The 24807-nt window shown below is 42.3% G+C and overlaps 1 protein-coding gene across 1 annotated transcript in view; it reads right to left on the minus strand.

Annotated features, from left to right (window-relative positions):
- Positions 1–24807, minus strand: part of ADAMTS17 (ADAM metallopeptidase with thrombospondin type 1 motif 17) — a 473699-nt gene that overhangs the window by 66282 nt on the left and 382610 nt on the right. Inside the window, exons 19-20 of the mRNA XM_049905242.1 lie at positions 20330–20489; positions 17162–17297 (exon numbers count right to left, since the gene is read on the minus strand). Of these exons, the coding sequence (XP_049761199.1) occupies positions 17162–17297; positions 20330–20489 (296 nt within the window). The remainder of the gene's footprint in view (positions 1–17161; positions 17298–20329; positions 20490–24807) is intronic.

A 24807-nucleotide genomic window follows, 5' to 3' on the forward strand; every position in this document is an offset into this window, starting at 1 on the left:
GGAAAGCATTCAGTCTTTCATCATTAAGTGTGACATAAGCTGAGTTTTTCATAGATGCTTTATCAGGTTGAGGAAGTTCCATTCTATTCTTAGTTGTTGACTGTTTTATCATGAAAGGTGCTTGAATTTTGCCAAAGGCTTTTTCTGCATCTACTGATAAGATTTTAAAACATTTTATTCATATGGTATATTACATTACATTGATTTCTGGATGATAAACCAATCTTGCATTCCTGGGTAAGTCCCACTTGGTCTCAATTTGCTAGTATTTTGTTGAGGATTTTTGTATCTATACTGATATACTGATATTGGTGATATTGGTCTGTAGTGTTCTTTTCTTTTGATGCCTTTGTCTGGTTTTAGTATCAAGGTAGTATTGGCCTTATAGAATGAATTGGGATATATTCCTTCCTCTTTTACATTTTGGAAAAGTTTGTGAGGAATTGGTATTAATTCCTCTTTAAAGGTTTGGCAGAATTTACTGGTGAAGCCATCTAATTCAGGGCTTTCTTTTGTGGGAAAGTTTTTGATTACTGATTCAATCTCTTTACTTATTGTAAGTCTGTTCAGAGTTTCTATTTTCTTCTTGATTTAGCTTCAGTAGTCTGCATCTTTCTAGAAATTTGTCCATTTTATGTAAGTTACCTAGTTTCCTGGCACACACTTGTCATAATATTCCTTTATAATCATTTTTGTTTCTGTAAGGTCAGTAGTAGTATCTCTTTTTCCCTGGTTTTAGTAATTTGAGTCTTGTTTTGTCTTGGCCAATCTAGCTAAAGCTTTGTCAACTTTGTTGATGTCTTCAAATAACCAACTTTTGGTCTTGTTGCTTTTCTCTGTTGTTTTTATATTATTTCATTAATTTCTGCTCCAATCATTTTTATTTCCTTTCTTCTCCTTACTTTAGCTTTAGTTGCTCTTCTTTTCCAGTATCTTAATATGGAAGGTTTGGTTACTGATTTGAGGTATTTATTTTTTAATATAGATGTTTACAGTTATAACTTCTCTCTAAACACTGCTTTTGCTGTATTCTCTAAGTTTGGGTGTGTTGTGTCTTTGTTTTCATTCATCTCTAAGTATTTTATAATTTCCCATGTGATTTCTTCTTTGGATCATTGATTATTTAGGAGTGTGTTGTTTAATTTCCACGTTTGTGAGTTTCCAAAATTTCTCCCTGTTACTGACTTCTGATTTCATTCCATTTTTGATCAGCACACATACTTTGATTATTTCAATCCTTTTACATTTGTTGTGGCATATACAATGGTCTAGCATATGGTCTATTCTGGAGAATGTTCCATGCACACTTGAGAAGAATGTTTATTCAGTTGTTGTTGAGTGGTTGATTGTAAGGTCTAGTTGGCTTATAGTGTTGTTCAGGTCTTCTTTTTCCTAGTTGATCTTTTATCTAGTTTTCTTTCTTTTTTTAAATCTATTATTGAAAAGGTGGTATTAAAGTCTCTAATTATTATTGTTAAATTATCTATTTCTCCCTCCATCTGTTGGGTTTTGCTTCATGTATTTGGGGGCTTTGTTGTCAGATGCCCGTATTTTTATAATTGTTATATCTTCTTATGAATTGAGATTTTTATCATTATAGAGTACCCCTTTTATCTCTAGTAACACTTTTTGCTTTAAAATCTGTTTTGTCTGATATTGGTATAGTCACTTCTGCTCTCTTATGGTTGCTGTTTGTATGATATAACTTTTTTCATTCTTTTACTTTCAATGTATTTATATATAAACATACACTTTAATGAGAAAAGAACAATCCTTCCCTAGAATAAATTGCTCCTATTTGTGGACTGTCCATTCTGTGAGAGAGCCAGTCCATGCAAGACTCTGTCAGGAACTGGCCTTCCTTAGCCCCAAAAGGAAAGAACTGTTCTGGGTGACTGCTACCAGGTATACCTCAAGCTCATTTCTAAAACCTCTCCAGAGATCTTGCAAGTTAGGAATCTTTCTGTTGTCTCTTTCACTGCAGAGCCATTCCTTCTATGGTCTGACATTCATTCTAGAACCTAGAGAATACATCTTTCCCCCTTAGTTCTAATATGTCATTTTGTCATCTGGGTTTTTTGTTTTTTATGTTTTCCTTAAACTGAGTTTTATCTTTTTCCTTTCCAGTAATTTTGACATAAAAATCAAATATAAACATTAAGTGCTCAATGCTCTTTATGTTTTATTACCCAGAAAAGTTGGAAATTGAGAAGAACTTCTAGGGTCTACATGCAAAGTGTTTCCCAACAGGAGAAATCCTATCACCTGTGAAACTGGTATCTGGGAATTCTCTTGCTGTCTGTAATGATCAAAGGGAAGGATGTATCATCCAAGGGTTAAGGGTGGAGAGAAGGAAGAAAACACCAGAATTTCCGAATTCCAAAAAGCACTGTGAAAGTGCTTTATCTTCTTCCATCTTAAATGTTTCCTAATTTAGATAAATAAGGAACGGCTTTAAAATTTTCTAATTTAATTAAATTACAGGTGAGATGTAGAATTTGGGTAGTATCAAAAAAAAAGTTTTAGAATTCAGCTAATGTAAGTTTCTTATTGCCTTTCACATACCAGATAAGATACGTAGTAGACCAATGGTGCTATTCACAATTTAAGTTACCTATTTTATTTTAGAGGAAAGCACGGAAGAAAGTATTTAACTTTTGGATTAGATAGAAATAAATTAAACAATGGTATCTTTTCATATCTTGACTATGGCAAAAGACACACGTGTTCCAGGCTTCGCTCTTAAGTCATCATCACACACGTACACATGGAACGTGCTTTCATAAGGAAAGAGGGATTCTATTCATTCTTAACTCAAAGTAAGGCCAGCCTCGTTAAGATAACTGAGCAAGAAGGATGAATTTAAAAACCATATACACTTCCTTGCAGATGACTATTTAATTCAATTGCCAGTAAGATGTTGAATGTTCTTTAATGAATCACCCTAATCCAATGTACAGTACAGCATGTACTGCCTGGGAAGAAGTTCAAATCATAAATACTATACGGAAATATAACGTGCAATGGCCTTCACAAGTAGCCAATATGCTCTAAAAGCCTGCAGACACGTGAAATCTGGTAATTCTGGAGTTGTGTGGCCCCAGGAAATGTCCTCTCACTGGCAGCCCCTGCCTCCTTGTTCCAGGACTAGCTGGGGCTGAGTCTTAAGGGGCTGGCACACAGCGTTGCTCTTTGGTTGCTGGATGGTGGTAGGGGCCTCTTCCCTGCAAGCTATGGTCAGCAAGGTGAAGGCTTCTGGCCACAGTCATAAGAGCTGAGCTGATCTGTGAGTTCTGCCTCTCTTGCCAATGTCAAGGCCAGGTTTGCCGACATGTTTGTGTTGGTGTGTGAGATGCTGGAAAGAGGCCATCTGCCCTGTGTCAGGTTCCAGATTCCACACGGCTATGGCAGGGCTTGGAGAAGTATCCACAGAGCTAGGCACAGGATTAGAATAAAGAGGTGCTAATTGTGTGTAGTTGGGGAGGCAAAGGAAGCTTTTGGAACTCAATGGAAAAAGAGGGTCAAAGAAAACTAAGGGTAGATCAGGGGAAATAAAACACAGGGGAAAAGACAAATCTCTCTTTTTTTTTTTTTTTAAGGGCAAAGAGTAACAGTCATAAAGAAAGGCTCATTCACCTTGCCAGATTCAACAGTGGGTTACAGTTTGGCCTTTTAAATACAGTTCATGCTGTTGGGTTCTTGGGCTCTCTGTCCTCTAGTCATGCTACCCAAACTGAAAAAGTCATTGTTCTCCAGATCCTACACATCTCCAAAAGGTGTTTCTGATAAATGTACCCTATCCCCACCTCACCCAAGGGCAGTTTTTACTTAGCAAGTGTATGCAGACCCCAAGAGTAAACCTCTTCCCCATTTTCTACCATGCACTTTCTAATGTCAATCTCTCCACTCTTCTTCACTTACTAGCCAAAGCCCATATTACTATATGTTCTTAAGAAAGATTCATGACACTAGATCATGCTGTGCAATAATTCAAATTTTATTGTCCAAATATACACATATTATTTGCCATATATATATACACACTTATATGTATATATATATAGTTAGAATTTGCATGGGTTTTAAAATCTATCAACAGATCATACATATCTTTAGCCAAGCAATAAACATCCTGTATGAGCCATGAAACTTGATTTTTATATGTTTATCTTAAGAAACAGTACATGATCAGGGGGTTCAGAACAAACAAATAACCAACAAAGGAAACCAGCCTAGTGCAGGAATTCAGGCATTTCCTTTCCAAACTCTGAGGCAAATTCCAGGTGCTGTCTTTTCTTCTATCAATTTCATTTTCCCCCCATTATGGAAATCACTCACTTTTACATCTGATTCCCATGATTTTATAGAGTCAGGAAGGGAATGAAAAGGGGTAGGATAGAGAGGAGAGAGTGAGAAACCTAGTATTTATAAAGTTACATGAGAGCAAGGACTTCGTCTGTCTTCCTCACCCTAAACACTCTGGCACCTGGAACAGGGCCTGATGAATGGGAAGGTGCTCAATACAATAGGTGTTGAATGAACCAATTTACTAAAGGTGTACTAGGGAGCCCTGGTGGCACAGTAGTTAAGTGCTTGGCTGCTAACCAAAAGGTTGGCAGTTCAAACCCATTAGCCTCTCTGCAGGAAAAGATGTGGAGTCTGCTTCCATAAAGATTACAGTCTTGGAAATCCTATGGGGCAGCTCTACTCTTTTCTATAGGGTCGCTATGAGTCAGAATCGACTTGATGGCAATGGGTTTGGTTTTTTTGGTATGTGTCCAGGGCTGTACCGGATCCTTTTAAAGTGAGAGTAATTAAAACAGCAATAAAGAGTAACTCAGTGGAGTGATGTACTCTTCTCTGTATCAAAAGAAAATGCATCCCCTGAGCCAGTACCTTCAGGGTCTGGGCTCAGGCTGAGTGTGTGGTCCAAGCACCCCAATGGGCAAAACAAGAGGAAAGAAGGTCAAAGAAGAAATCACAAGGGGAATTAGAAAGTACTTAGAGATGAATAAAAATGAAAGCATAGCATACCAAGCTTATGGGGTATAGCAAAGGCAGTGCTCAGAGAGAAATTTATAACTATAAATGCCTACATTAAAAAAGAAGGAAACTCTCAAAGCAATAACTTAACTTTACGCCTTTAGGAACTAGAAATGGAAGAGTACACTAAACCCAAAGCTAGCAGAAGGAAGGAAATAGTAAGGATTAGAGCAGAGATTAATGAAACGGAGAACAGAAAAACAACAGAGTAAGACTAGAACAAAACTAGAAGTTCGTTCTTTGAAAAGATCAATAAAATAAAAAACTTTTAGATAGACGGACAAGGAAAGAAAAGAAAAGGCACAAATAACTAAAATCAGAAAAGAATGTGAGGACATTATTACTGATCATACAGAAACAAGGATTATAAGGGAGTACTATAAACAATTATATGCCAGCAAATAGGTAACCTAGATAAAATGCACAAATTCCTAGAAGCATACTAACTAAACTGACTCAAGAAAAAATAGAATATCCCAACAGACCTATAATAAGTGAAGAGATTAAATTAGTAATCAAAATCCTCCCAACAAAGAAAAGTCCAGGACCAGATGGCTTCACTGGTGAAGTCCACCAAACATTTAAAGAATTGAAACCAATTCATTTTAAACACTTCCTAACTCATTCTACGAGGCCAGCATTACCCTGATCCCAAAGCCAGATAAAGACACCACAAGAAAAGGAAATTACAGACCAATATCCCTTATAAGTATAGACGTGAAAATTCTCAACAAAACATCAGCAAACCAAATCTAACAGCATATTAAAAGGATTATATGCCATGACGAAGCAGGATTTATCTCAGGGATGAAAGGATGGCTTAATACAAGGAAATCCATCAATGTACTGGAATATACCACAGTAAAAAAACAAACATTAAAAAACAACAACACATGCTCATCTCAACTGATGCAGAAAGACATGTGACAAAACCCAACACCCTTTCAGGATAAAAAATATTCAATAAACTAGGAATAGAACGGAAATTGCTCAATCTTATCAAGGGTATTTATGAAAAACCCACAACTAACATCAGGTTCAATGGCGAAAAACTGAAAGTTTTTCCCCTAATATCAGAAACAAGACAAAAATGTTGACTTTGACCACTGGTATTCCATACTGTAATGGAAGTTCTAGACAGAGAAATTAGGCAAGAAAAAGAAATAAAAGACAGCCAAACAAAAGAAGTAAAACTATCACTATTTGCAGATGACATGACCCTGTAAATAGAAAATGCCAAAGAATCCACAAAAAATCTATTACAACTAGTAAATCAGTTCAGCAGTGTTGCAGGGTACAAGATCAACACACGAAAAAACAGTCTGCTTTCTCTACACCAGTGTTGAACATTCAGAAAAAGAAATTAAGAAAACAATTTCATTCACAATAGCATACCTAGGAACAAACTTAACCAGGGAGATGAAAGACTTGTACCCGAAAAACTACGAAACATTGCTGGAATAAATTAAAAGAGACCTCAATAAATGGAAAGATATCCTGTGTTCATTGATTGGAAGATTTAATATTGTTAAGATGTCAATACTAACAAAAGCAGTCTATAGATTCAATGCAATCTCTATCAAAATTCCAACAGTCTTTTTTTGCTGAAATGCAAAAGTCAATCCTAAAATTCCTGTGGAGTTGCAAAGGGCCCGGAACAGTCAAAACAATCTTGAAAAGGAAGAACAAAGTAGGAGGACTTACACTTCCCAATTTGAAAATGCATTACAAAGCTATAGTAATCAAAACACTATGGTGCTGGTATAAGAATAGACATTTAGGCAAATGAAATAGAATTGAAAGTCCAGATATAAACCCATGCACATATGGCCAACTGATTCTCAGCAAGAGTGCTAAGTTCATTCAATAGGGAAAGAGCAGTCTCTTTAATAAATGGTGTCGGGATAACTGGATCTCTATATACAAAAGAATGAAATTGGACCCGTATCTCATAGCATACATGAAAACTAACTCAGAATGGATCAACAACCCAAATATAAAATCTAAAACCATAAAATTCTTAGAAGAAAACATAAGAGTAAATCTTCAAGTCCTTATATATGACAACGGATTCTTAGATTTTACAATAGCAAAACCACAAGCAACAAAAGAAAAAAAATAGATAAATTAAACTGCATCAAAATTACAAACATTTGTGCATCAAAGGACATTATCAGAAAAGTGAAAAGAGACCCAGCAATTTTACCACTAGGACTATACTCAAGGGTCTTGAAAGCAGAGACATGAATAGACATATACACCAGTGTTTGTTGCAGCTGTTCCCAATAGCCAAAATGTGGAAACAACCTAAATACCCACCAGCAGATGAATGGATAAACAATATGTGGTACATACATATAATGGAATACTACTCAGCCATGAAGAGAAATGAAGTTCTGATACATGCTACAACATGGACGAGGCTGAAGATGATATGCTGAGTGAAATAAGTCAATCACAAAAGAACAAATATTGAATAATCTTATTTATATAAAAAGACAAGAATAAGCAAACGTATCTCTGAATGGAGGCGTGGGTTAGAGCCCTGGTGGCACCGTGGTTACGTGTTGAGCTGCTAGCCTAAAGGTTGGCAGTTCGAATCCACCACTCCCTCCTTGGAAGCCCTATGGGGCAGTTCTACTCTGTCCTATAGAGTCGTTACGAGTCGATGAGTGGTTGCTAGTAGAGGGGGAAAGGAGAGGTTATGCTTATGGAGCACTAAGTTTCTGTTTAAGGTGATGGGAAGCTGGCATTGATTAAGGGTAAGAGTTTGTGGTGCAATGAATCACTTAATATGGCCCTTCTAGCCACGGTCTTTGTGACTCACACAAAATGATTGAGCGGGACTATGCATATAAGATATATGAAACCTGTGATGCTTGGGGTTATGTGTCAAATTGGCTAGGCCACGATTCCCAGTACTGTGTGGTTGTCCTCCGTTTTATGTGTTATGGATCCTGACTCCTATATGTCGATGATGTAGGGTTGGTGTAAGGTGTGTCTTGAGTCACAGCTTTGCAGGAGGACGTGGCTCAAGCCCCACTCTTACTGAAGTTATGTCCTCTCGTGGGGTGTGACCTGCATCTAAGATATATATATATGTATGCCCTGGTGAGGCTCTCTCTCTCTACATCTGGATCCCCTGTCTAGTTTGTGATCTATTGACCTTCCCAGAGGCCTGCTGACTGACTTGACAATTCTGGGATTTGCCAGCCTCCACTGCCCGTTGGGCTGGCAGCCTATTGTGTGACCTGATTCGCCAGCTTCCGCAGCCTTGTGAGCCAGCAGCCTGTGGTCTTAACTGCTGGTTTGGGTTCGTCAGCTCCTGCAGCCACATGAGTTGGGAGAAGACTATGCCTGACCCGTGAATTTGGGACTTGCCAGCCTCCACAACCACGTCAACTATTTCCTTTATACGGTTTGTGTTGCAGTGATTGACGCAGCCCAAAGACAGGAGGGAGAGTGCTGAGGGAAGAGGGAGTAGTTGATGTTAGAGATGATGGAGTGGTACAGCAGCTTGGAAAAGTTGGACATTCAGGACATCTTTAACCTCTGCCTCGTAGGAACTAGCTCTGCGCTGATCCTTATAAAAGAAATTATTCATTTAGTGTTGCATAGCCAATTAATGTAATTGATATCAGTACTATATTTTACCCAAATAATGCACATTTTCTGCCTTTGTTTGCCGGCCACGCCCTCTACCTGCCCCCCCCCCCCACCCCTGCAGGATTTTTGCAAGTGCACTATGCTAATTTTTTTACAGCCAATGTGTGGAAGAGGGCTGGCATGGCAGTGCTTGTGAGGATGCCTCTTCGGGGGAGGGCATGGCCAGCAAACAAATGTACAGAGTGCACGTTATTTGCAGAAAAATATGGTAAGTTGTACTCCTGTAAAACACTGAATAGGCAAATGTTGTATGATATATATATTTACAACAACAAGAAGAGGAAGAGCAGCTTCTGAGGCTCCTTACATATACCCAAATCCCTCGTGAGATTTGGTTTTTTGGTTTGGAGGCTTAAGGTCATGGTTTCATGTGACATCCCAGTTAATTGGCCTAAGATCGTGTTTAGTGCTTCTCTTCTACCTCCTAGTTCACTGCGTAGTGCCTGGGGTCTTAAAAGCTTGCAAGGGGCCACAGGTACAACAATTGGTCTCTCTTTGCCCGGAACAACAGAAAACAGAGGAGAGCCAAAAATGTTCCAGCAATTCCACTCCTGAGTATATATATACCCAAAAGAATTGAAAAGAGAGACTCACATAGATACACTAATGTTCACTGCAGCATTATTCACAAGAGGCAAAAGGTGGAAACAACCCACGTGTGTCCACCAACAGATGAATAAACAAAATGTGGTATGTTTATACAATAGAATATCACTCAGCCATAAAGACAAAGAAAGTTCTAAGACATACATGACATGAACAGACCTTGAAAACATTATGCTAAGTGAAAAAGTCAGACACAAAAGAACAAATATTGTATGATCCTACTTATATCAAATATCTAGGCTAGTTAAATGCATAAGTGATTACAGGGCCTGGACAAAGGGGAGGAATGGGGGGCTATTGCTTAACGGGAACTAAGTTTCTGTTTGGGTGATGAAAAAGTTTTGGAAATAGATAGTGTCGATGGTTACACAACATTGTGAGTGTAATTAGCATCACTGAATTGTACACTTAAAAATGGTTACGTTATGTATCTTTTATTACAATAAAAAAAGTCAAATGGAAGTAATATTCTAAGGCAAAAAAAAACCAAACCCAGTGCCATCGAGTTGATTCTGACTCATAGTGACCGTATAGGACAGACAGAGTAGAACTGCCCCATAGAGTTTCCAAGGAGCGCCTGGTGGATTTGAACTGCCTACCCTTTGGTTAGCAGCTGTAGCATTTAACCACTACGCCACCAGGGTTTGGCAGGGGTTGGCAAATGATGTCTCATGGGCCAAGTCTGTCTTGAGGATTGTTTCTGAACATCTCAGGAGCTACAAATTGTTTTTACATTTTTAAAAGGGCTATAAAAAATACAAAACAAAGAGAAAAAGTATGCATCAGAAACCATATGCGGTTTGTAAAATCAAAAATATATACTATCTAGCCCTTCATAAGAAGGATCAGTATTTGAGACATATGGCCTTGATGACAGAAATGACACTGGCAATCTCATGAGTTTTGTAAGAGCAACGACCTATTTATTGGAAAGAACCTTTTTTTTTTTCAGCAACATAACTAATAACTATACACACAGACCTTGCCAGATGGAATACACAGGAATCAAATCAAATACCAGTGTGGAAGAAGCAGCTCAGTATCATTGGTCAGAACAAAGCCAGGGATGGACTGCAGAACAGACCATCAGTTGCACATACGCAAGTTCAGGTTGAAGCTGAAGAAAATTAAAACAAGTCCATGAGAGCCAAAGTGTGATTTCGAGCATATTCTACCTGAATTTAGACACCATTTCAAGAATAGATTTGACACATTGAACACTAATGGCCAAAGACCAGAGGCATTGTGGGGCGACATCAAGGACATCATACATGAAGAAAGCAAAAGGTCATTAAGAAGACAGGAAAGAAAGAAAAGACCTAAATGGATGTCAGAAGAGGCTCTGAAACTTTTCTTGAATGTTGAGTAGCTAAAGCCAATGGGAGAAATGATGAAGTAAAAGAGCTGAACAGAAGATTTCAAAGGCCATCTTGAGAAGACAAAGTAAGGCATTATAATGAAATGTGCGAGGACCTGGAGATAGAAAACCAAAAGGGAAGAACATGCTTGGCATTTCTCAAGCTGAAAGAACTGAAGAAAAAATTCAAGCCTTAAGTTACAATATTGAGGGATTCTATGGGCAAAATATTGAACGAGACGGGAAGCATCAAAAGAAGATGGAAGGCATATACAGTCACTGTATCAAAAAGAACTGGCTGATGTTCAACCGTTTCAGGAGGTAGCATATAATCAAGAACTGGTGGTACTGAAGGAAGAAGTCCACGCTGCACTGGAGACATTGGTGAAAAACAAGACTCCAGGAATTGACAGAACATCAATTGAGATGTTTCAACAAATAGATGCAACGCTGGCAGCATTTACTCGTCCATGGCAGCACATTTGGAAGACAGCTACCTGGCCAACTGATTGGAAGAGATCCCTATTTGTGCCCATTTCAAAGAAAGGTGATTCAACAGAATGCAGAAATTATCGAACAGTATCGTTAACATCACATGCAAGTAAAATTTTGCTGAAGATAATTAAAAAATGATTGTACCAGTACATGACAGGGAACTGCCAGAAATTCAAGCCAGATTCAGAAGAGGACATGGAATGAAGGATATCATTGCTGATGTCAGATGGATCTTGGCTGGAAGCAGAGAATATCTGCAAGATATTTACCTGTGTTTTATTGACTATGCAAAGGCATTCGACCATGTGGATCATAACACATTATGGGTAACAATGCAAAGAATGAGAATTCCAGAACTCTTAATTGTGCTCATGCGGAACCTGTACATAGACCAAGAGGCTGTAGTTCAAACAGAACAAGGGGATACTGTGTAGTTAAACATCAGGAAAGGTATACATCAGGGTCGCATCCTTTCACCTACTTACTCAATCTATATGTTGAGCAAATAATCCAAGAAGCTGGGCTGTATGAAGAAGAACATGACATCATAATTGAAGGAAGGCTCATTAACAATCTGTGATACACAGATGACGCAATCTTGTCTGCTAAAGCAAAGAGGATTTAAAGCACTTACTGACAGCAACAGGTTTGGTTTTGGTTTTTGGATGAAGATCAAAGACTACAGCCTTTAGTATGGACTACAGCTCAACATAAAGAAAACAAAAATCCTCACAACTGGACCAATAAGCAACATCATCATAAACAGAGAAGAGACTGAAGTTGTCAATTTCATTTTACTCGGATCCACAGCCAATACCTATGGAAGCAGCAGTCAAGAAATCAAATGACACATTGCATTAGGCAAATCTGCTACAAAAGACCTCTTTTAACGTGTTAAAAAGGTAAGATGTCATTTTGAAGACTAAGGTGCACCCAAACCATGCCATGGTATTTTCAATTGCCTCACATGCATGTGAAAGCTGGATAATGAATAAAGGAGACCGAAGAATTGATGCCTTTGAATTACGGTGTTGGCGAAGAATACTGAATATACCATGGACTGCCAAAAGAACGAACAAATCTGTCTTGGAAGAAGTACAGCCAGAATGCTCCTTAAAAGTGAGGATGGCAACTTTGTCTCATGTACTTTGGACATGTTATCAGGAGGGACCATTCCCTGGAGAAGGACATCATGCTTGGTAAAGGAGATCAGTGAAAAAGATGACCCTCAGTGAGATGGACTGACACAGTCACTGCAACAATGGCCTCAAACATAGCAGTGAATATGAGGATGGCTCAGAACCTGGCAGTGTTTCGTTCTCTTGTACATAGGGTCACCATGAGTTGGTGCCAACTCGACAGCACCCAACAACAACAACCTTAACAAATAAATGTTGCTAACTCTTTTCTAAGGAGATACTAACAATGTGCTTCTGAAATTGCTTTTGGTCTACAGTGTGGTTGGCATAAACTTGTGTTCAAACATGGCAAGACTACAGAATTGTGGTCCGTCAGATCATAATGACTCTGTAAGCATTTTAGAGCTATGCACACACTTGATATTCTTTACCAGAAGCTTAGAGCAGCTCTGTAACATTTATTTGTAGAATTTATACCTTGTTAACCTATGCTTGTTTATGTGACTTTTTTTGGTAGATGTTTGCCTATATGATTTTCTGGTTAGAGTTTTGCAGTTCAAAAATTCCCCCCCGCCCTGAAGATTATGGGAGGTAAAAACCATAATGGTGCCACCTTTGCCCGCTTGGTGTAATAATCACAGGCTTCTGTTATGGGGTTTTGAATTAATTTGGAATGAAGTTGAAACACTGAAAATATGACTTGGTTACCTCTCCTGTGTCTTTCACTAAGTCTGGGAAACGTTTGGTCATTGTTTCTTCAGTTATTAAATTCTGCTAATTATCCCTCTCCTCTCTTTCTGTGACTCCAATTATACTGATGTTAGAATGCTTGATATTACCCTACAGTGAATCGTGTCTCTGTCACTTTCTCCAACCTTTCCTTTCCATTTTTTTTCAGATTGGATAATTTCTATTCCTCTATCTTCAAATTGGAAACCCTGGTGGCATAGTGGGTAAGTGCTACGGCTGCTAACCAAAGGGTCAGCAGTTCAAATCCGCTAGGCACTCCTCAGAAACTCTATGGGGCAGTTCTACTCTGCCCTGTAGGGTCGCTATGAGTCAGAATCGACTCGATGGCAGTGGGTTTATTTTTTTATCTTCAAATTCACTGAAATTTTTCTTTTTTTGTTTTCATCTCCCATCTGCAGTTAGGCCCATTGAGCAACTTCATCTTTTAATTTCAGAATTTGTATTTTTTCTTATTAACATCGACGGCAGTGGGTTTGGTTTTGGGTAGTATTAACGTTTGTATTTGGTTCTTTTTTAGAGTGTCCTTTTTTCTGCTGAGATAGCCTATGTATTAAAAACCAAAACCAAACCCACTGCCGTCGAGTTGATTCTGACTCATAGTGACCCTATGTATTAATTATGAGCATATTTTCTTTATGTCTTTGACCATAGTTTTAATAGCTGCATTGAAATCTTTGTCTTTTAACTCCAACACGTGCCATCTTGGAGTCAGTTTCCATTAATTGCCTTTTCTCTTTAATGAAGGTCACATTTTTCTGTTTCTTTGTATGCCTGGCAACTTTAGATTGTATCTTCAACATTGTGAATGATACATTAGTCAACAGCACTACTGTTCAATAGAAATACGATGTGAGCCATATATGTAATTTTAATTTTCTAGTCATATTAAAAAAAAAGGTGAATTAATAATATGTTTTATTTGACCCAATATATCAAAAATATAATCATTTCAACATGTAACACTAAAAATTGAAAGATATTTTGCAATCTTTTTCATACTAAATCTTTGAAATCTGGTGTGTATTTGGAAAACTTATACTTACAGCACATCCTTATTTGGAGTAGCTAAACCCAAAAGCCAAACCCACTGCTATCAAGTCAATTCTGACTTATAGCAACTCTAAAGGACAGAGTAGAACTGCCCCATAGGGTTTCTAAGGCTGTAAATCTTTTGGGAAGCAGACTGCCATGTCCTTTCTCCTGTGGAGCAGCTGGTGGGTTCAAACTGCCAACCTTTAGGTTAGCAGCCGAGAGCTTTAACTGCTGTGGCACCAAGGCTCCTTTGGAGTACCTAGTGGCTATCGTACTGAACGGTGCAACTGTAACATGTTATTTTAGGAGAATATTAAGTTTTTGTTTTAGCAGGTAGCTAATTTTACTGGAATAAAGCTTCAAACTCTGTCACCCCTGTGAAGAGTAGCAGCTGAAATTTCACTTCAGTTCTTCTAGCCTTAGCTGGGTTGTGTGTGGTCTGCCCCACACTTGTCTTATTTCTAGAGATTTGGATTAAATTTATATGCAAAATTTGGGGGTTCCCATCTCTGATCTCTCCCTTCTGGGATTTTCCCTTATCACTTTCTAGCTGCTGTGGTTGCCTAGTACCCTCTCCACTGACTGCTCAACCAGAAAAAGACTGAAGGGTATCTCTCCGAGTTTTACTTAGTTTCACAAAGATCTAACTAGGCCCTCCTTTCAGTTGAAAATCTGTAAAACGGGAAACTCACCTGGTGCCATTCCCTTCTCCCATTTATCCACTGCTCTCTAGTTTCTGCCTCCTCTATAGCTTTCAAATAATTGCTTTTCATGTCCCCTCCAGGGTTCATAATTGTTATCTGCAGGAGGCTTGGTCCCACACAAGCTACTCCATCATTATGGGAAGTGGAACTCTAAACTGGCAGCTTTTGACTTTATTCCTTAGAGTTCCTTCAGCAGAGGTGCTGCGGGCCTACTGTAACAGGAGGGGAGGTGAGTGGATTCTTCCCACCATACATGTGCCTCAATGCAGTCGAAGCAGCTGAGATTTCATATGTTCCATATACTGTGTTTCTAAACCCTGGTGGCGTAGTGGTTAAGAGCTACAGCTGCTAACCAAAAGGTCAGCAGTTCAAATCCACCAGGCTCTCCTTGGAAACCCTATGGCGCAGTTCTACTCTGTCCTATAGGGTCGCTATGAGTTGGAATTGACTCAAAGGCAACAGGTTTGGGTTTTGGGCTTTTATGCATAATTTTAAAAAGATTTTGATACTATAATAGTTTAAAAACATCAGCAGTAAAGTATGATCCTTGAATGGGTCCCTAAGACTAGCTCTAGTCACGCCCTAGAGCCCACACTGAGTTCTCTAGATCCCCTTGTCCTGCTTTCTCATCATTTCACAAGGGTCAGGCTGTTACCTCCCAGTTTCAGGAGAAGGGACTGTGGCCCCACATGTGAGTGACAAAGGATTGGTGGGTTTGTGGGATAGCAGCTCACAGCCAGAATCGTCAAGATTCCCCACCAGTAAGCTTCAGCACTGTAGTAGGATTTCATTCAAAATCATTGAAACAAGTTTCAGCTTCTTACTTTCCCTCTTGGCTTCTCTATCTCATTCACACACATTTTACTTTATGAGTTTGAGGAAGCCAAGGGGGTTGGTGCAGACACCAAATGCTTGTAAGTAGCTGGGCTTAAGAAATATTAAAAACTGCCATTTCAAAAGACCAGCTTAATGTAGAACAAAAAATCAAATTCTTAAAAAAAGACCAGACTTACTGACCTGATAGAGACCAGAGGAACCCCCAGACTATGGCCCTAAGACACCCTCTGACTTGGAACTGCAGCCATTCCCAGAAATCACCTTCCAGCCAAGCAATAGACAGGCCTATAAAACCAACAATAACGCCTGAAAAGACCGTGCTTCGTAGAACAAACAATTACACGAGATCAAAAGGGCAACATTTGCCCAAAAGTAAAGATGAGAAGGCACAAAAGGGTAGGAAGACCACACAAAAGCAAACAGGGAACCCAGGGCGGAAACGGGGGGAGCGCTGACACAGTGTGGGGGTTATGACCAATGTCCTGGAACACTGTGTGTACCATCTGTTGAATGGGAAACTAATTTGCTCTATAAACTTTCACCTAAAACATAATAAAATATTAAAAAGCAAATAAATACAAGACCAGCCTAGTCACAAAAGTTAAGTGTGCCTAAGCCTCAAAGAACCAAAGCCACTCGCCTCCTCTCAGATCAGAGCAAGAAGCCAAAGGGTGATATTACACAATATAGCAGAGTCATCATCTATCCAAAGCCCCACTCAGACTATTGGAGATAAAGAGGCTTCCCTGATGAACACATTTCACATGGTTCATCTTGGCTGCAATCCTGGAGAATTCACTTCAGAGCACATGAGAAACACAGCCATGAAAGCTGAGGCTGGGAACAGAAATGCTGATGGATTCCAAACAATAGACACCAAGCTCTGCACTCATCGGTGTTAATTTCAGACAGCGAAACCAGTCACCTGCAAACACCAAAGTTGTGTACATACTTACTTAAGGGTGCTCACACTATAACATTTATTTCCCTTTTCTCCAAGACAAAGTAATTTGGGGGAGCTGACATGTACCAGTTGTAAGGATATGGCAGTGGCTATTTTTTTCTCAGGTGGATGTTGTTAATGGTCTCCTATGCGATGCCTTCCAGCTAGGATTGTACATTTCCATCAGAGGTCTGGCTTAGTAGGAGTTGCTGGGCGGCGCAAATTACTAAACACTCAGCTACTAACCAAAAGGTTGGTGGTTCAAATCCATCCAGAGAAGATGCCTCAGAAGAAAGCCCTGGTGATCTTCTGAAATAATTACTCATTGAAAACCCTGGGGAGCACAGTTCTACTCTGAAACACAGGGGCTCATTATGAGTTGGAATCAACTTGATGGCAACAGGCTCCAGCTCAGTAGCCGGAAGTTCAGTATTTTGAGCCAGCAGGAGTCACTGAATAATAATCACAGAAAAACAGGAAACGTGGCATAGGATGGTACTGTGGTGTAAATGGTGTTTCTGTCTCCCCATTCACGGGCAGTACTGCCACAAGGCCCAAGGGATCTAAGCTACAGAAGCAAGCTCCTTACCATGTCTGGCACGGGTGTGAGTTGCACCTCCGGACCTGGGGCTCCGGGCGGCTTGCTGGAGGGCAGTCACTGTTGTTCACCAGGGTCATGGTCTTGTTAACAATCCGCGTGCAAGACACAATGGTTCTGCGTTCCCCTGGAAACCAAACCACATGGAGCTGAGAGGCTGGGCCACACAAACCCGGAAGGCCACTCATGCTTACGGAGTGCCACTTTTGATCGGTTTGTCATTTAAAGTGACTGTTCTAATGCTTACTGGTTGTCAGAGTGGAAGAACTGTCATCTTAGGGATGAGGGTGTGTAAGTCACGGCTGGGCAGAATGGGGCAGGAGAAAGATTCTAGAACTGGGTCAGAAAGTGGCACCACCTCATGTCAGCTGTGTCCCTGGACAACTTGGCAGTTAGTGGATCCAAAGTTCTGACTGGGGTCTTTAAATTGCACCAAAGTTTGCCTATCTTATTATTTGTTTGATGTTTAAGTCTATATAGATATTAAACACCTGTACATCGGCCCTTCCACCACCCGTCTGCCAGTTTCTTGTACTGCAGTGGCTTCCATGTTGCTATGATGCTGGAAGCTATGTCACAGTAATTCATGTAGCATCAGGTCACCCGTGGTGGAGTAACCTGCAGGTTTCAGTGGAGCTTCCAGACTAAGACAGACTAGGAAGAAAGGCCTAGTGATCTACTTCTGAAAATTAGTCAATGAAAACCCTGTGGACCACAATGGAATACTGTCTGATAGAGTGCTGGAAGATGAGCTAGCTAAGTTAGAAACCAAAAAAAAAAACAAAAACAAAAAACCAAACCTGTTGCCATCGAATCGATTCTGACTCATAGCGACCCTATAGAACAGAGCAGAACTGCCCCATAGAGTTTCCAAAGAGTGCCTGGTGGATTTGAACTGACAACCTTTTGGTGAGCAGCTGTAGCACTTAACTACTATGCCACCAGGGTTTCCCCCTAGAAGTCACTCAAAATGTATGGTGGCCACAACAACTGACTTGAGCATAACCAATGATTGCGAAGATGGCACAGGACTGGTCAACGCTTCTTTCTGCTGTACGTGGGGTCGTCATGAGTTGGAGCCGACTTGATGGCAACTAATAACAACAGCAACACATCAATCCCCATCAGAGAGCACAACTGCCTACTACAGAATTCCCACTTGCTGGGGGAAGCGATGGACAGGGAAGCTTGTCCAGGGGACACATAGTCCTGTATCCTCCAGGCAACAATTCTAGAACCAACCCGAGAACTTGTCCAGCCAGCCAACTGCTACTTATGCTGTTCTTGGGAAGCTTCCCTCACTCCCCATTGGATGTAGCCTGGTGTGTCTGTTGGGTGTTGACCACAACGTTGGCAGGAAGGCCAAATGATTAGGAGCTAAGAGGGTGGCCTCTGGAGCCATGTCCTTTATCAGGTTAGCTACCAAGCCTTCTGTACCTCGGTTTCCTCAACCAGGCTAGCTTTCTTAGCCTCCCTGTGCCTTATGGTGTTTCTGTGATGGTCAAAATTAATGAACACATAAAGTGCTTGGAAGAGAGCATGGAGGGTAGGTGGCATTACTATTAGCTATATGGTATTATTATTATTATTTGAGAAGATTAACAGGATATCAAACACAACCATGTGGACCCCAGACTCCTTGCTGGCTCTTTGCCCTGGGAATGTGTCATGTGGAGACATCTCAACATGATGGAGTTCTGAACTACACTGTGGGCCTCCTACAGCCCATAACTGCAGCTGAGAATGTGTAACGAAACCATGGAGTGGCCTCAAGTCAGATTTCAGCTTTGGGAACAGGTCTGACAGCTGTGTCGGGTGCTGGGACTCACTGGTGTCATGTAAGCATGTCACCGGGCCAGAGTTGACAGACCCTCAGCCCAGGAGAGCCTGCTGACTGCCCCATTTGACCATACTCAGTTTATAGCAAGCCACTCAAGTGGAAAAGCCTGGTTACAGCCAGGGGTACAGGTTTTGGGCGGGTTTGGAGGCTGGAGGACCCTCAGCACAGAGGGGCAGCTGAGGGTCTGGCGGGGGGACAGGGTCTCTCAGGGAGAGGTGCAGAGAGGACAGTGGACTGACATGACATCTGAGGTTATGACAACCTCCATGGGGCTGCCTGAGAAAGAGGCTGAGGACAAACAGTGAGGACAGGCAGCCAAGAAAAGCAGGAGACAGAAGGGATTCACAGCTGTCCTTGGCAGTGTCTAATGGGCTCAATCATGCAATGGCTGTAAGACCAACCTATCAGCAAAGGGACAAGCCACTTAAATGAACAACAATCCTGTACATATCGGGTGGCTGACAAATGTCATCTTGGCAGTAAACAGCTGCTTAGGATCGGGGCTGGGTGGGGCCATGCCCAGTTTCTATCTGCCAGCCCAGTCTCAGGGTTGCATTCCAGAGTCCAGGCCAGACTTCCTTCCCAAATCTGTGCCCAACAAAATCCACCCCTCCTGTGTCCCCTCTCCCACGGCCCCGCTGTGCACCCTGCTAAGATGACAAGCGGGATTATACTAAATAACCCACTGACAAACCTATTGCTTTAGTTGGGATCACTTTCTGCAATGTAATAGTGGCCTTGGCTTACCCTGCAGCCCCCTGCAGCAGGCGGACAGTCTGATCACCCCAGTCTAGATGGGGGGAAATTCAGGCTTAGAGAGAGAGGATAAGTCACTGGCTAAGGTCCAGTGGAAAACTGCAGCTCCAGGTCTCAGGCTCAAGGCGTTTCACCTGGCTTGTAGGACTTTTTCCTCCCATTGCTTCATGAAGTTTGGTTACTGGGGCCAAGGAAAAATTATTTGGGGGCAAAGAAAGTCTCTGGTGCACCTCCAACAATGGCACCAGGTAAAGGCCTATATTCTGATCATTCCCAGGGTCAGCCTGGGCGCAGCCGTGGCGTAGCCATTCCCTGGCCAAGCCTCCGTTTACAGTCAGCACTGAGGCCCGTGTTGAGGGCCACGCAGCAGTGTGGGAATGACTCCAACGTGCGGGGATTTGGGAGGCTCTGGCCAAGCGCTGTGCAGAGGTTCTCAGTGGGACGTGACTAAGTTCCCACGGGAACATGGGTTACAGAGCCTGCCTTTCCCAGGCCCCACATGTGCTGCCCTGAGTGTCCTGAATGCACTTCTCCTGCCCTAAGCAAAGACCCCAGCGGCTCACCTCCTCCACACTGCACGCTGCACCCTTCCCAGCCGCTGTGAGTCCAGATGAACTGCAAGTCCTGGGGCTTCTCTGGTTCACTTTGATTTTCTGCAGTGTAGTTTACTGGAACCGTGTATTCGTAATGAATTCCGTAACTCTGGTCGTGAAATAACAACACCTGGATCAGCAGCAAAATAAAAGGCATTTTGAAATGGAGCGAAAGCCCGCAGGGCTGTTGAATTTGCAAACCAAGCCCCACTGTGGCTGTTTCTCTACCAGAGGCCATCCACTCTTCCCTGGGCTTCAAAGCAGATTCGGTCTAGAAACCTCCTACTGCCGTTGAGGGGCGTGCCTTTATTTCAGCCTTTGGAGCCCTTGGGGGCAAGTTGTGTGCAACCCTCAAAAGGGGTGTTTCCTGCTGGAGAGAGGACCAGCTTAGACTAGGGAGGAGCAGCTTTATGCACTCGAACTGCATTTTGGAGTCCCTGGGTGACGCAAACGGCTTGCGCTCCACTATTAACCTGAAGGTTGGCAGTTCAAACCTAGCCAGTGCTGCCGTGGAAGAAAGGGCTGGTGATCTGCTGCGGTAAAAAATCACAGACAAGAAAACCCTATGGAGCATTAAGTCAGAATCAACTCGATCGCAACTTCTATTTTTGGGGGTAGGGGATGCAAATGGTTAATGCACTTAGCTGCTAACCGAAGGGATGGCAGTTTGAGGCCACCCAGAGGTGCCTCGGAAGAAAGACCTGGCAATCTACTTCTGAAAAATCAGCCATTGAAAACCCTATGGAGCACAGTTCTACTCTGACACACCTGGGGTCACCATGAGTCAGTATCGACTCAATGGCAACTGGTGTTTTTATTGCATTTTACTTGGGGAGCTGCTCCATGCAGAGCAAAGCACACAGTCCACATACTCACCCATGCAGCTGCCTTTGCAGACAAGACAAACAGCTATATGGCTTTTACCTAGAAAGGCACTGAGCAGGTAGCTTTATTCCACTTCTTTCAAGGTGAACATCGTCCTTCGCTACCCTATCACTAACCACTGCTGTGTGGTGACAGCTGGTCCACAGAGGCTGGGGGAAGGCAGGTTCGTGGGCAAAATACACCCACCACAGGGGAGCCTTGGGGAAGTCTGTCTGGGGCCCAAGGATGCATGAGCCTCCCCTGAGGTCTCTGGAGAGATGCCATTCCTGCTGCTATGGGAGCTGGGACGATGCCTGCGCTTATGGCAAGGGCTGGCTCAGGGCTTAGAGCCAGCAGCTGGGGGTGTGGGCAGCCGTCTGCAATCCTGGTGGAATGAGCCGAGCGATGGGGTCTGCTCTTTGGTAACATATGTAACCAGTCCTATAAGGACAGCAGGTGTGCTACCAGCCTCATGGGTCAGAACAAGTCCACCGTAGGACTTAAAGTGGCCTGGCTGTGGACTGTGTGCCTTCCGGCTGAGCTTGCAACCTGTGTGCACTCCTGGATCCAAGCAGCCAGCAATTTCACTCCCAACCAGCAGGTCTGAGAGGACAAGCCAGCAGGAGCTAGAGGTGGAGTGTGCAGGGCAGGTCAGGTGGAAAGTGAGAGAGATAGGGAGCGACTTCCTTCCTGAGCAGCTCTCAGCCCTCCAAGGGCTTGGGTTGCTGGGTGGTAGTGCCAAGAGCAGACCTAAGTGTGTAAGTAGCCACTTCTCCAAGAAATATACTTGCAGTAACACATTTGGAAAAATGCCTCCAGTTTAAAAAGAGAGAGAGAAAAAAAAAAAAAAAAAACATGCTTTAAAAGAGATCTTTATTATCTCAGTATGGGAATAAGACTGGTGAATTGAGAATCCATATGAAACCAATTTCATGCAATTTCGTAGCCACATATAATTTGTGTGTGTGTTTGTAATCGGTTTCAAATGCACGTCTCCATGGCTTTCCCGGTGCTCCTGATTCTGCAAGCAATGTGTGTGCCCCAGTGTGGGGACAACAGCTTTCTATTTGGAGGCAGAGGGGCACCATCCCTTTCGTTTCTAGGTTTAACAATTTGAAGTACCAATCCTATTTCAAGAAGAAAGACGACTACTATTAAACGAGGGCTGGAACTTCAACGACGGCACTTGCTTTCTCTGGGTTTTGTTTATCACGGTCCAAATGAATCCAGGCTGCGTATCTGCTGTCACAGGCTAATGCTTTGCTCAGCTTGTAAAAGTTTTTTTGGAAAAGAAGGAAAATATACCCATCTTGGTGTTTGCTAGAAAAAGCAAATTCACGTGTTAAGAAGTGATGTTTCTAAACAGGTTTCACTTTTGTCTCCTTGTTCAGCTCCTCTGAATACCTTTTTTTAAATCAGAACTGGAGCATCTGTTCTAATGACTAGGAGTCCCTGGGTGATGCAAATGGTTAACTCGCTTGGCTGCTAACCGGAAGGTTGGAGGTTCAAGTCTACCCACAGGCACCTCCAAAGAAAGGCCTAGTGATCTACTTCCAAACAGTCAGCCTTGAAAACCTTGCGGGGCACAGCTCTACGCTGACGCACATGGGGTCGCCATGAGTCAGCACTGACCCGACGGCAGCTGGCTTAGGAAACAACCTTACCACAGAGAAGTGGCTCCGGGACAGGTTCTCATGACCAGAAACCAACTTGCAAGAACATATCTGCAATGTATTTCATGGGCTGCATATTGCATTGGCAGATTTCTGCAAGTTTATGTTGCTCATGGACACTGGCTGGCTCGAATCTCATCAGATCCCTATGGGGTTAGCGCCATCATGGGGCAGCCTCCGGTGACGGGGTGATGGTGCTGAGCCCGTCAGGGGTAGAGCCAGTCTCTGCAGGAGATCCCTGGGAGGTGGCCAGAGAGACTGTCAGGTGTCACCTAACTTGAACAGCTGCAGGTTGCCAGAAACCACAAATTAACGGGGGAAGAGAGCTTCCAAGCAGAAACGTTGGCAAGTCTTGAGGACAAAATGTGCTTTGATTACAGATGTAAAAGCTGCCACAAATCCTGTTCTTTGGAACAAAATGCAGGATCAATAATTATGAACCATCAGAAGTTGGCCTCGAGAACTCCTGGACCCTACGAAAAAAATGGTGCTATTTTTTTCCTTGGAGATCTGTGATGTTTTTAGAAGGATGAATGATCAGACGTTTCCGTGGCTCACACAGAGTGCCTCTTCAGACAAAACCAGAACGGATGCCGTCGAGTCAATTATCACTCACAGTGACCCCATGTGCTGCAGAGTAGAACTGGGGTCCACAGGGCTTTTAAGACTGTGACCTTCGAACAGATACATGCACACCCACATTTACTGCAGCACTGTTTACAACAGCAAAAAGACGGAAGCAACCAAGGTGCCCATCAACGGATGAATGGATAAATAAATTATGGTATATTCACACAATGGAATACTACGTATCGAGAAAGAACAGTGAGGAATCTGTGAAACATTTCAAAACGTGGAGGAACCTGGAAGGCATTATGCTGAGTGAAATTAGTCAGTTGCAAACGGACAAATATTGTATAAGACCACTATTGTAAGAACTTGAGAAACAGTTTAAACTGAGAAGAAAACATTCTTTTGTGGTTACAAGAGGAGGGAGGGTGGGAGGGTGGGAGAGGTGTATTCACTAATTAGTTGGTAGATAAGAACTACTTTAGGTGAAGGGAAAGACAGCACACAATACAGGGCCAGTCAGCACAATTGGACTAAACCAAAAGCAGAGAAGTTTCCTGAATAAACTGAATGCTTCGAAGGCCAGCGTAGCAGGGGCAGGGGTTTGGGGACCATGATTTCAGGGGACATCTAAGTCAACTGGCATAATAAAATCTATTAACATTCTGCATCCCACTTTGAAGAGTGGCGTCTGGGGTCTTAAACGCTAGCAAGCAGCCATCTAAGATGCATCGATTGGTCTCAACCCACCTGGATTAAAGGAGAATGAAGAACACCAAGGACACAAGGTAATTACCAGCCCAAGAGACAGAAAGGGCCACATGAACCAGAAACTACATCATCCTGAGACCAGAAGAACTAGATGGTGCCTGGCTACAACCGATGACTGCCCTGACAGGGAACGCAACAGAGAACCCCTGAGGAGCAGGACAGCAGTGGGATGCAGACCCCAAATTCTCATAGAAAGACCAGACTTAATGGTCTGACTGAGACTGGAAGGACCCCGGTGGTCATGGCCCCCAGACCTCCTGTTGGCCCAGGACAGGAACCATTCCAGAAGCCAACTCTTTAGACATGGATTGGACTGGACAATGGGTTGGAGAGGGATGCTGGTGAGGAGTGAGCTTCTTGGATCAGGTGGACCCTTGAGACTATGTTGGCATCTCCTGCCTGGAGGGGAGATGAGAGGGTGGAGGGGGTTAGAAGCTGGTGAAGTGGACACGAAAAGAGAGAGTGGAGGGAGAGAGTGGGCTGTCTCATTAGGGGGAGAGTAACTGGGAGTGTGTAGCAAGGTGTATATGGGTTTTTGTGTGAGAGACTGACTTGATTTGTAAACTTTCA

This window comes from Elephas maximus, chromosome 13, assembly GCF_024166365.1.
Source record: "Elephas maximus indicus isolate mEleMax1 chromosome 13, mEleMax1 primary haplotype, whole genome shotgun sequence".
NCBI classification, from domain to species: Eukaryota; Metazoa; Chordata; class Mammalia; order Proboscidea; family Elephantidae; genus Elephas; species Elephas maximus.